The sequence below is a fragment of the Diceros bicornis genome, chromosome 38 (genome assembly GCF_020826845.1).
Source record: "Diceros bicornis minor isolate mBicDic1 chromosome 38, mDicBic1.mat.cur, whole genome shotgun sequence".
Lineage (NCBI taxonomy): Eukaryota > Metazoa > Chordata > Mammalia > Perissodactyla > Rhinocerotidae > Diceros > Diceros bicornis.
The window spans coordinates 30,987,082-31,000,749 of record NC_080777.1 but is presented as its reverse complement, the minus strand read 5'-3'; the positions used below and the strand labels follow the sequence as shown (position 1 = coordinate 31,000,749).

The window sequence follows — 13,668 nt, the reverse complement described above, 5'->3', positions numbered from 1 at the left end:
GAGACACCAAAGGCACAGGTAACAAAAGAAAAAATGGACAAAGTGGACTTCATGAAAATTTGAAATTTTTGTGCATCAAAAAACACTATCAACAGGGGGCCGGCCCGGTGGCGCAAGTGGTTAAGTGCGCGCGCTCCGCTGCGGCGGCCCGGGGTTCGCTGGTTCGGATCCCGGGCGCGCACCGACGCACTGCTTGGTAAGCCATGCTGTGGAGGCGTCCCATATAAAGTGGAGGAAGATAGGCACAGATGTTAGCCCAGGGCCGTCTTCCTCGGCAAAAAAAAAAAAAAAAAAAAAAGAGGAGGATTGGCGGATGTTAGCTCAGGGCTGATCTCCTCACAAAAAAAAAAAAAAAAAAAAAACACTATCAACAGAGTGAAAAAGCAACCCACAGAATGGGAGAAAATATTTGGAAGTCATATATCTGATAAGGCATTAAAATCCAGAATACATAGAGAACTCTTAAAAGTCAACAACAACAAGAAAAAATCCTGATTCAGAAATGGGCAAAGGACTTGAATAGACATTTCTCTAAAGAAGATATAAGAATGGCCAATAAGCACACGAAAAGAAGCTCGACATCACTAATAACTAGGGAAATGCAAATCAAAACTGCAATGAGATACCATCTCACACCCATTTGGATGGCTATTATCAAAAAAAAAAACAGAAAATAAGCATTGGCAAGGAAGTGGAGAAATTAGAATCCTTGTGCACCGTTGGTGGGAATGTAAAACGGTACAGCCACTGTGGAAAACAGGATGGAAGTCCTTCAAAAAATTAAAAATAGAATTACCATATGATTCAGCAATTCCACTTCTCAGTATATACTCAAAAGAATTAAAAGCAATGTCTCAAAGAGATATTTGTGCACCCATGTTTATAGCAGCACTATTCACAGTAGCTAAAACATGGAAGCAACCCAACTCCCCATCAATGGATGAATGGAGAAGCAAAATGTGGTATATACATACAATAGAATATTATTTAGCCTTAAAAAGGAAGGAAATTCTGCAATATGCTACAACATGGATGAACCTTGAGGACATCATGCTAAGTGAAATAAGCCAGTCACAAAAGACAAATACTTATGAGTCCACTTATACAACGTACTAAGAGTAATCAAAATCATAAAGACAGAAAGTATAATGGTGGTTGCCAAGAGCTCTAGGGAGAGGAGATTGGGGAGTTATTGTTTAATGGGTATAGAGTTTCAATTTTACAAGATGAAAAGAGTTATGGGATGGATGGTGGGGATGGTCGCACAACGACGTGAATGTATTTAATACCACTGAACTGTACACTTAAAAATGGTTAAGATGGTTAAAAAGAGAAAGAAAGCAGGTGTAGCTATATTAATTTCAGGCATAGCAGATTTCAAAGCAAGAGGAGTTATCAGGGATAAAAAAGGGCATTACATAATGATAAAGGGGTCAATTCTCCAGGAAGACATAACAATCCTTAATGTGTATGGAACTAAAAATAGCATCAAACTAAATGAGGCAAAAACTTACAGAACTGCAAGGAGAAATAGATGAATCCACTATCATAGTTGGAGACCTCAACATCCCTCTATCAGAAATGGACAGATCTGGTAGGCAGAAAATCAGTAAGGATTTAGCTGAACTCAACAACACTATCAATCAACTGTACATAATTGACATCTATAGACTACTTCATCTAACAACTGCAGAATACATATTCTTCTCAAGTTCACATGGAACATTCACCATGATTGACCACATTCTGGGCCATAAGACACATCTTAACAAATGTAAAAGAATAGAAATCACACAATGTCTGCTCTCAGACCACAATGGAATTAAACTAGAAGTCAACAACAGAAAGATAACTGGAAAATACCCAAATACATGGATATTAAACAAACAAAAAAAGCTTCTGAATAACACATGAGTCAAAGAAAAATCACAAGAGAAATTTAAAGATATTTTGAACTCAATGAAAATGGAAACACAACTTATCAAAATTTGTGGGATGCAGCGAAAGCAGTGCCTAGAGGCAAACTTATAGCATTGAATGCATGTATTAGAAAAGAAGAAAGATCTAAAATCAATAATCTAAGTTTCCACCTTAGGAAACAAGAAAAAGAAGGTCAAATTAAATCCAAAGTAAGCAGAAGAAAAGAAATAATAAGAATTAGAGCAGAAATCAATGAAACTGAAAACAGGGAATCATTAGAGAAAATCAATGAACCAAAATCTAGTTCTCTGGAAAGATCAATAAAATCAATAAGCCTCTAGCCAGGCTAACTAAGAAAAAAAGATAAAAGACACAAATTACTAATATCATAAATGTGAGAGGGGTCATCACTACAAATCCCACGGAAATTAAAAGGATAATAAAAGAATACTATGAATATCTCTATGCCCACAAATTTGATAACCTAGATGAAATAGACCAATTCCTTGTAATTAGTCTTTGGGTGGTGAACATGATGTAATCTATGCAGAAATAGAAGTATAATGATGTACACCTGAAATTTATACAATGTTATAAACCAATGTGCTGCAATGAAATAAAAAAAAAAGACACAATCTGCCAAAACTTACACAAGAAGAAATATATGATCTGAATAGGCCTATATCTATTAAAGAAGTTGAATTAATAATTAATAAACTTCCAAAACAAAAAGCATCAGGCCCAGGTGGGTTTACCAGATAATTCTATCTAACATTTAAGTAATTATGACCAATTTCACACAACCTCTTCTAGAAAATAGAAGAGGAGGGAACATTTCCCAATTCATTTTATGAGGCTAATACTACCCTGACACCAAAATCAGACAAAGACAATACAGAAAAAGAAAACTACAGTTCAATATCTCTCATGAACTTAGATGCAAAAATCCTCAACAAAATATTAACAAATTGAATCCAAAAATGTAAAAAAGAATTATACACCATGACCAAGTAGGATTTATCCCAGGCAAGCAAAGCTGGTTTAACATTCTAAAAGCAGTTAATGGGGCCGGCCCCATGGCTTAGCAGTTAAGTGTGCACGCTCTGCTACTGGCGGCCTGGGTTCGGATCCTGGGTGCGCACCGACGCACCGCTTCTCCGGCCATGCTGAGGCCGCGTCTCACATACAGCAACTAGAAGGATGTGCAACCATGACACACAACTATCTACTGGGGCTTTGGGGGAAAAAAAGGAGGAGGATTAGCACGGATGTTAGCTCAGGGATGATCTTCCTCACAAAAAAATAAATAAATAAAAGCAGTTAATGAATCCATCACATCGACAGACCAAAAAAGAAAAACTGCATGATTATATCAATACATGCAGTAAAAAGAACTTGACAAAATTCAACATCCATTTATGATAAAATCTTTCAATAAACTAAGAATATAAGGGAACTTTCTCAACTGAATAAAGACTATCTACAAAAAACCTACAGTTAACATCATAGTTAATGGTGAGAAACTCAAAGTTTTCCCACTAAGATCAGGTACAGGGCAAAGATGTCTCTTTTTACCACTCCTTTTCAACATTGTGCTGGAAGTCCTTGCTAATGCAATAAGGCAAGAAAAGGAAAATAAAGGTATATAGATTAAGGAGGAAGAAATAAAACTGTCTTTGTTCGCAAATGACATGATCATTTATGTAGAAAATCTAAAAGAATGAACAAAAAACTCCTGGAATTAGTAAGCAATTATAGCAAGGTTGCAGGATACAAGGTTAATATACAAAAGTCTATTGCTTTCCTATATACCAGTAACGAACAATTGGAACTTTAAATTAAAAACACAATACTATTTACATTTGCACTCCCAAAAATGAAATACTTAGATATAAATCTAACAAAATACGTGCAAGATCTATATGAGGAAAGCAACAAACTCTGATGAACAAAATCAAAGAAGAATTAAATAAATGGAGGGATATTTCATGTTCATGGATGGGAAGACTCAATGTTGTCAACATGTCAGTTTTTCCAACTTGATCTATCAATTTAACACAATCCCAGTCAAAATCTCACCAAGTTATTTTACAGATATTGACAAACTGATTCTAAATCTATTCCAAATATGGAGAGGCAAAAGACTCAGAATATCCAACACAATTTTAAAGGAGAAGAACAAAGTTGGAATACTGAAGATAACATAGGAGAATACGTAGATGACCTTGGCTGTGGTGATGATTTTTTAGATACAACACCAAAGGCATGGTCTATGAAAGAAATGATTGATAATTCAAGATTTACTATAAATCTACAGTAATCAAGACAGTGTGGTATTGGTGAAGGAATAGACAAACAGATCAATGGAACAGAATAGAGAGCTCAGAAATAGACCCCTATAAATATAGTCAACTGTTCTTTGACAAAGGAGCAAAGGCAATACAATGAAGCAAAGATATTTCTTCAACAAATGGTGCTGGAACAACTGGACATCCACATGCAAAAAAAAAAATGAATCTAAACACCGACTTTACATCCATCACAAAAATTAATTCAAAATGTATCATAGACCTAAATGTAAAACTATAAAACTTCTAGAAGATAACATAAGAGAATACCTAGATGACCTTGGATTTGGTGATCACTTTTTAGATACAACACCAAAGGCATGGTCTATGAAAGAAATAATTGATAAGCTAGACTGCACTAAAATTTAAAACTTCTGCTCTACAAAAGGCCATGTCAAGAGACTTGGAAGACAAGCCACAGATTGGGAGAAAATATTGCAAAAGACACATCTGTTAAAGGACTATTATCCAAAATACACAAAGAACTCTTAAAACGCGATAAGAAAGCAAACAGCCCAGTTAAAAAATGAGCCTAAGACCTTAACAGATACCTAACCAAAAAAGATATACAGATGGCAAATAAGCATATGAAAAGGTGCTCCACATCATATGTCATCAAGGAAATGCAAATTAAAACAACAATGAAATATACCACTACACATCTATTAGAATGGCCAAAATCCAGAACACTGACAACACCAAATGCTGGCAAGGATGTGGAGCAACAGGAACCCTCATACATTGCTGGTGGGAATGCAAAATGGTGCAGCCACTTTGAAAGACAGTTTGGCAGTTTCTTACAAAACTAAACATGCTCTTACCATATCATCCAGCAATTGCACTCGGTGGTATTTATCCGAAGGAGTTGAAAACTTTGGTCCACACAAAAACCTGCACACAGATATTTACAGCAGCTTTATTCATAATTGCCCAACCTTGGAAGCAACCAAGATGTCCTTCAGTAAGTAAATGGGTAAATGAACTGTGGTACATCCAGATAATGGAATATTATTCAGCACTAAAAAGAAATAAGCTATTAAGCCATGAAAAGACATAGAGTTACCTTAAATGCATATTACTAAGTGAAAGAAGCCAATCTGAAAAGGCTACATACTGCATGATTCCAATTATATGACATTCTGTAAAAGGCAAAACCACAGAGACAGTAAAAAGATCAGTGGTGGCCAGGGATTGGGCAGTAGGAGGGATGAGTAGGCAGAGCACAGAGGATTTTAGGGCAGTGAAAATACTCTGTATGATATTATAATGATGGCTACACATCACTTATACGTATGTCCAAACACACAGAATGTACAACACCAAGAGTGAACTCTAATGTAAACTATGGGCTCTGGGTGGTGATGACGTGTCTATGTAGGTTCATCGATAGTAACACATGCACCACTCATGAGTGATGTCGATAATAGGGGAGGCTATGCATGTGTAGGGGCAGGGGGTAAATGGAAAATCTCTGTACCTTCCTCTCAATTTTGCTGTGAACCTAAAACTGCTCTAAAAAATAGTCTAAAAAAAGAATGTTATTTTTACAAGTAAACTGTACTTTCTTGATTCATGAAAAAGAATATTACTGTCAAATGAAAACTTTTCTCAATAGTGTATAAATTGCAGACATTTGAGTACACATCCAAGCATCACAGTTTGAGAAACAGCTCTACAAACCCCCAATCCCAGCAACATGAAAGATCTCCTATGGAGACTCATCATTATTGCAACAGCAGGGGTGTTCTGGATCTTCTTTTTCATTAAAGAAATCCCCTTTGATACTACAAGTTTCCTGTCTTTGGTGAGTACCAGAAACTATGGGCAAAATGAAATCCCTGGACTGGAAAAAGGAGACATTATCTAAGTGTCTTTTTGTGTGAAATTGTCAGTAACATTGTAGACATTCAAAAAAGAAGAAAGATAATAAAGCTTGAGGACTCAACATATCATTTTTCTTTGATGGAGACAATAAGGGACGTAGCACTCTGGAAGAGAGACTTCAGGGCTGGGAAGAAAGACACTTATTTAATGTTTCAGCAGAGTTGGCTCTTTTTTTTTTTTTTACAGCAATTGATGAGGTAGAAACTATTCTCCTTGTTAAGTAAGTTTCCCATTTTAGAAAATTTCCCATGGTTTCAAAGTTACACATTTTCCCCCCATTTTATACCATAGGATCCTGACCATCAGAGAAGGTAAGTCATTTCTCCAAGCCAAGAAAAATTCTAAAGAGTTGAGAAAATTCCGCCAGAACCAAGAAAAGGCAAAGAAGAAAAGGGAGAGTGGTGAATGGATTATGAAGGGGGAAATGCCACCATGGGAAAGAGTTTAGACTGGGGCAGTGAGTGGTATCACCTTGTCTCCTGTATCTCTCACATCTACACATGCTTTGTCCTTCATGGGATTAAGTGACCTACATCAGACTGTAGTCACAGGGATGAGTGTGGGTGAAGCATGACATAGACTGACATCATCTCATTCCCTCCGTGTCACCCAGGAGAGCTAGAGAAATCCTAACTGCCTTCATTCTTGGACCCATAACCTATACAAGAACTCCTTGTGCAGAATTTTTTCAGATGATAAGAAAGAGACTGGATTGACCCCTGAGCAACCTGCCCTGTATCCTGGAGATATTTCATTCTGTTATGCAAAGGGGAGTCCACCCAGCCATTATTCCTAAAGGGCATGAGTCACAGAGCTGAAACTTACCCTTTTCTCAGGAGGAAAAGGAGATGGTAGCTTGGCAGAGAGCCTGGATGCAGATCAACTCAGGTAGAACAAACCACCTGGAAACCTTCAAACATATGCAGAAAAAATCAGGACCGCTCAAAAACGCGAACTCCCATATCGTGATTGGAGCCCCTCCTGTGGAAAAAAGTAAGTGTGCACTGGGGTATAGACTGTGCAGGGACAGGACAGGCAAAAGTAGAGAGGGCGGGCAGGTGGAAAGGAAAAGGGCCTATGACACCATTTGACATGGGAGGTCCCTCTCTTCTTTCATCACTCCCTTCAGTTGCTTCCAGGATCCCAAACTCTTCTGGTTTTCCTCCAGCTTCACTGGTACATCTTCAGTACCTTTTGCTGGTTTCTCTTCTCTCTCCAAAGTCTAAATGTTGATGTTCCCCAGAGGTCATCCTTGTCTAGACTCATTGTCTTGGTGACTTCATCCAGTTTCACAGCATTAAGTACCATCTATATGCTAATTACTCTCAAAATTACAGCTCCAGCCTAGATGCACCTGTGGTCCTCATTGACCTCTGCAACAGTGGTATCCCTTTTTCCCCTGTCACTGGTAACCATGCTGGCATCTGTTACTGCAGTCTATGGCTAGACAATATGTAGCCTTTTCTCTGTCATCTCAGTCATGACTTCTTGATTCTCCTTGCTGAACCAGCTTCACTTTGGCACTGTGTACCCTCCTAAGGTCTGGCTATGACACTTGTTTGATCCCCATAAGCAGCAATGGTATTTGATAAGAAAAAAATAAACCTTGAAACAGAATAAGCTTTTTCTGACTCAAATACTTTAAGAATTCAAAGGACAGGGCTAAGCTATTTATTATGTCAATAAAATAAGATTAAATTCAAGAGGGCTTAAGTTTTTGGCCTTAATAATACAAAGAACTCTCAATAAGGAAAATCTACTTTTTTCTTTAAGTTTAAACACGTTTTTTAATTGAATGCATTTTGAAATATCAGTATGAACTCATGATGTGTTTTATCTTTTTTTTAAAAAAATGTTTTAGCTCTACCCACCGGGGCCTAGAAAGGACCCACTAGCAATGAGCAACCGTTATATAAACACTGTTTTCCACTAAAAAGAACCAGGGTTCCTTGGAAAAAATGGCTGATTCCAGGTGCAAGGCAGGAAGTGTCATACCAGATAGCAAGGAAGCTTTTGAAAATGATTCAAGTTGTATCAAAAGGGCTCACGATCCAACTTCAAGAGGCTACTTGCCAAAGACAGGGCAATTTGAGCATCAACAAAGATAAAATTTCAATGGTTTGAAACACATAAAATCCATGAGTTCATCCAGATACCAAAAAAAACCCTGATAAATTGTATCACCATTGGAGAATGCTAGGGAACCAATCCATTATTTTGAAAGCTGGTAAATAAAGGGAAAGAATCAAATATTTATCTCCCTTGCCTATATGAACTATACCACTGGGTAACCAAAAAGGAGGGGAATTTTATATAAGCACTCCAGATAATAAATGAAGAAGGAATGTTTGACTTAGAATATCACCATATTGCAACCCGTAGAGTATTGAGGGATCTGGGCACTGGGCATCAAAGGCTGCTGACAGCCTCGAAACAAAAACAACCGGCATTATGTGCCTTCTGATGGAGGAACACAGCCCCAACCCAGGAAATATTATTGCCAGAAAATCTAACCTGAACTTGATCAAGTCCCCATATCCGTATTTTCTACAACCTCTTTCTGATTCATACAAGCCTGTTCTTTTGCCAAAGAATATGATTTCCTCTCTAATCTCTCTGAGGACTGATTTAATATGTTTGAAATTTTCTTCAATTCACTATTTTCTCTGTTGACTTCTATTTTTGGAGTTCTCTTTCTGGTTGAGTTGTTGCTTTTCTTCCAATATGTTGGTGATTCTTATTTCATATTTATATTAAAATGTTTAGTGATTCTTGTTTCAGATTTATATTCAAGGATCTAGAATGAACAGTGTACTTCTCTCTCAGTAACCATCGCTGTTTGCCTCTCTGTAAAAGTGGGTTGTGCTTATGGAAGCCTGCCTCATTAGATTGTAGGGAACCAGTGACACATGGAGGAAGTAAGGAATGTGGGTAGCTGATCTTCTGGGTGACATATCCTCCCTCTCTTCTAGCAAAGCCCTAAGTCATCTGGGGCATTTCCCCATTTATCTGCTTAGACATACTCTGGCAACCTCTACGTTTCTGAATGTCTGCTTCAGGGAACCGTACACAGAGCTTTATCCTAGAGGCAAACATCATAGTCAGCTATGTTATTTCCTCTTCCCCCTGTCGCCTAGAGCTCTTGGCTTTAATTCTGACGTTCTCTCCAGCCCCAGGACTCACACTGTGGGCTCCCCGCTGCAGACCTTCCACTTCATTTAGAGAGAAATCCTAGGACTTTAGCCTGGGGATGGACGTTGCTATCACCAACCCCTTGGTGGTCACTGGTCCAGTGGTTCTATAATTAATTATCCAGATGACCATCCCAGGGCCTGTACCTTTGAATTTGATGGCTCGAACTTAGAATTGCTTGCAGGCTTTTGGTATAAAGATGCATCTACGTGTTGTTTTCTTTGTGTGTCTTTTGGACTATGACTTCCAGGAATTCTTCAAATATTGTGGTTCTCTCATGGCAAACTTTCTGGTTTTTCAGTGGGATTTTGGGTGGGAGGAGATATAGATGCAAATGTTTTTAGTTTATCATCTTTATCTATTTCTCTCACAATCGTTTTTGAATGGTAATGATTTTTTTAAAACTCACAATTTGTGACCAGATATTAACTCCTAAAATGGTCCATACTCAGGCCTGTGGGAGAGAAAATGTAAAATAACCACAGGAACACATGAAGTTAGCATGTGGAAAGACCTAAGAGAGTATTATAACTTCACCCATAGCAACTATTTTCCTCACTTCCCTAAGTTGATAAAGGTCCGTTTTTCTCCCCAATCCTAGAACTGCTGACCATAGGGGTGTCCTCAGTGCCGCGTCCCCGAGGGAGCTACCTCTTGGACACTCTGCAGTCTCTCTTCTTTGCTTCCTCCTCATCTGAGCAGAAACACTTCATTGTTCTGGTACACCTGGCAGATCCTGACCCCAAGTGGCTTGATCAAATGAGTGCCAACATCTCAACTCTCTTTAAGCCATATATCCACGCCAGACAGCTAGTAGTGATCAATACTCCTCTTAAAAGCTATCTTTCCTTGAAGGACCTTAAGAAAAACCTCAAGGACACCCCAGCCTATGTAGCTTTCCGCTCCAAGCAGAGCATGGATTATGCCTTCCTCATGAACTTTGCTACCAACCACTCTGACTATTTCCTGATGATCGCAGATGATGTGAAATGTGCCCCTGGATTTGTCACCCAGATAGCTACTACAGTGTCTGCCTGGGAAAACAAACACTGGGTGACTCTGGAATTCTCTCAGCTGGGCTTCATTGGAAAACTCTTCCATACTAGAGACCTCCCTCGCTTTGTTCATTTCCTTCTCCTCTTCCACCAAGAAATGCCCTGTGACTGCCTCCTCTCGCATTTTCATGACCTCATGCAACAAACGCCAATCCAGTTCCTCCCTTCCCTCTTCCAGCACATGGGTAATTACTCCTCCTTTGAGGGCAAATTCAATAGTCTCAAAGATAAAGAGTTTAAGGAAAATGACGTTGGCTCTCCCAGCAACCCTGCTGCCTCCATCTACACTAGCCTGAAGGTTGCTAATGACTCTGTTCTCATGAATTCCTATAGCTTGGATAAGAATTTCTTTTACGCCAAGTCAGCTGAGGCTGGCAGTCATCTAACTGTGGTTTTGGATATATCTGCCAAAGTGTTCCAAGTTCAAGTGCTGACTGGCTCTGACCTAAAAGACAAGAATCAGCTGAAAGAGGGACAAGTAGAACTGGGCTATGATTCTACTAACAGGGTCAATGACTGTGATGACTATATTCTGCTGGGGCTACTGGTAAATGGCATCCTGAATAAGCAGGTATTATCAAACAAGTCTGGGAAGAAGGTGAAATGTGTGAGATTGCTTGTGACAGCCACTTCACCCTCTGGAATAATAGTCAGGCATATCAACCTCTGGACTGAGTGAAGTTTAAGTAATATATGGAGAAGCCATTGGGAGTTCTGAGAGGGGTCAAGTTGGAGGTTAGAATCTACACAGGTAAAAAATAAAATCTTGAAGTCGGTCAGGGATATCCCATTGTTGGGTCCTTTCAGGATTCTTTTTTTTCTTGAGGAAGATTGGCCCTGAGCTAATATCCGTGGCCATCTTCCTCTACTTTATATGGGACGTTGCCACAGCATGGCTTAACAAGCAGTGCATCAGGGCCCACCCGGGATCCGAACCTGCGAACCCTGGGCCACCGCAGCACAGTGCACTTACTTAACCACTTGCGCCACCGGGTCAGCCCCTCAGGATTCTTAATACAGAAGACACAGTGTGTTGAAAGGCGGAGTGAAGGTAACATCCTCTTGGTCCCAGGGGGCCACTAGTGGAAGAGGTAGGCTTGTTAAACCCCTCCCTGGTTTTATATCCAAAATATCTACCATCCAAAATTCTTTCCTTGGGGCAAGAACACTTGCTATAAACAACAAGAACATGTGGGTAGGACTGACTGACGCTCATATCACAAGACTCTAGCAGAGCATGAGAGAAGATAGAGGATATTTCCACCAGCCAAGAAATGGATTCATTATAGGCTGAACTTTCCATGTGACAGAAAAAAGTAGACTGGTCAGGAGAGGAACATGACTGTTTTCTCTGTGATCTCATTTTTCCATTACAAGGTAGTCATTCATTCGATAAACATTCATTGAGTACCTTTTATGGTTAGGCTGAGTCCTCTTCTACGTGATCATCCAACACGCCAGGGTATTCTTTTTTAAATAGCATCAAAATTATTAAAAACAATTTTCCCTGATTTCTGGTAGCTCCTGTCTCCAGCATAGAAGTATCTCTGGGATTATAAGGTAACTTGGATGTTTCTGAAAGGAAAGACTTTGGGTATTTTACTAACTTTTTTTAGTTCAGTTTGGCTATGAGATCTTTGTTCCAAGAAAAATCTGAGCTCTGAGCCCTGAACTCAGCTAATGTACAGTGTCTGGTTTTCACTAGCTTGAGACTATAACCCATGATGGCAGGGAGAAAGGAAAAGGGAGGGACCACTTTGAGAGAAATATTTGGGAAGAACTGAAATCAAAGCCAGACAGTGTGTCTAAATGAGTTGTAATCAAAACAGTTAGAAAGAGCTGGAGAATTTGGGAACAGGATGATGGGATGGAAACAAGGAGAGTGATGTGGAGGAAACAAACAAGGATGGGAGGTAGAAGCTTTGGGAGTATCTGATACAGGGGACTGCAGCAAGAGTATATTGTAGCCATGAGAATGCACTGTTCAAATCGCCTGCTACAGGGCGCATGATTGACCGGCAGCTCCACTGCTGCCCTCTGTGTTGGTGCCAAGGCCACGCTTCCCACAGAAGGCTCCCAGCCAATGACTGGCCACAGCAGGGGTACCAGAAAGGCCCATTCTGGCAAGATGGGGGACTCCTCCAACAGGTGATATTAGCTCAAGGGCTCCCCATCAGCCTGTTTGAAACTTTCTTGGAACCACATTGCAGTCCTAGGCTTTTCTTAGCCAATCCTGCCTTTTCTGTCACCTTCCACAGTTGTCAGACCTTCACTACCATCTGAACCTCTCTCTGCTTTCTCCTTCTCCCTCCACTAATAAATCTCTTGGATGTCTAATCCCATTTTCACGTCAGTCTCTTGGCAGGTATGAACTAACACAAGGGGTACCAAGAGTATTCTGAGAAAATGGATAGTAAGTTGAGGATTTGGAACTGGCTTACAACACTGAGGAAGTTGTGGAAATAGAGGCTAAAATAGGTCAGTGAAACATGTCATCACTATGGGAAAATAATAAGGCTGCTACTTAACATCTACAACCAAGAAAAGGCAAAAATGGAGGAGCAGGAGATTGAGGACAGTCACCTCAATAAAAAGTCATAATCCTTGCTTAGTTCCTGGACCTGAGCCGATTTTTAGATCCATGTGCATTGACAGAAGAGGTGGTCATATCCCTAGAAGGAAGGACCTTGCAACAGATATATCCTGGAATTATTGTCCAGTTTTTCCCCCAAAGGGACCTACAGTCATTTACTTGGCTAATTTTACAACTGGGGAAAGGGAAATCCCCAGACATTTTCACAACTATTAGACACGAGATCTCAGCTGATATTGATATCCAGAGATTCAAAGCACAATCATAGCCTTCTGTTACAGTGGGAACCTAAGGGGGCCAGGATATAAATGGAGCCCTTGCCAAAGTCATGCTTAGCGTGGGACCACTGTGTCCACAGAGCCATCCAATGGTCATTCTCCCAGTCCCTAAGTGTATAATTGGAATTGATATATTTGCTGGCTGGAGTAACCCCACATTCAATCCTTGGCCTATGGGATAAAAGCTATCACAGTGTGAAGGACCAAGTGGAAACCTTGAAGTTGCCCTACGCCTGGCCAAGATAGTAAATCAAAAACTCTTATATCCCAGGTGGGGGAGGATGGCAGAGATTAGTGTCACTATCAGAGACCTAAAGTATGAAATGGAGGAGTCCCTGTCATATCTCTGTTTAATCACTAGTCTGCCCCTGCAGAAACTGGATGGAGCCTGAAACATG

General features: G+C 39.7%; 1 protein-coding gene across 1 annotated transcript; it reads left to right on the top strand.

The window, feature by feature from the left end:
• Positions 1-5,964: 5,964 nt before the first annotated feature.
• LOC131399600 (alpha-1,3-mannosyl-glycoprotein 4-beta-N-acetylglucosaminyltransferase C-like) lies at positions 5,965-11,078 on the top strand. Its single transcript, XM_058533941.1, has 3 exons — positions 5,965-6,072; positions 6,989-7,145; positions 9,946-11,078. The coding sequence occupies exons 1-3, from the start codon at positions 5,965-5,967 to the stop codon at positions 11,076-11,078; spliced, it is 1,398 nt and encodes a 465-aa protein (XP_058389924.1).
• The last annotated feature ends 2,590 nt before the right edge of the window (positions 11,079-13,668 follow it).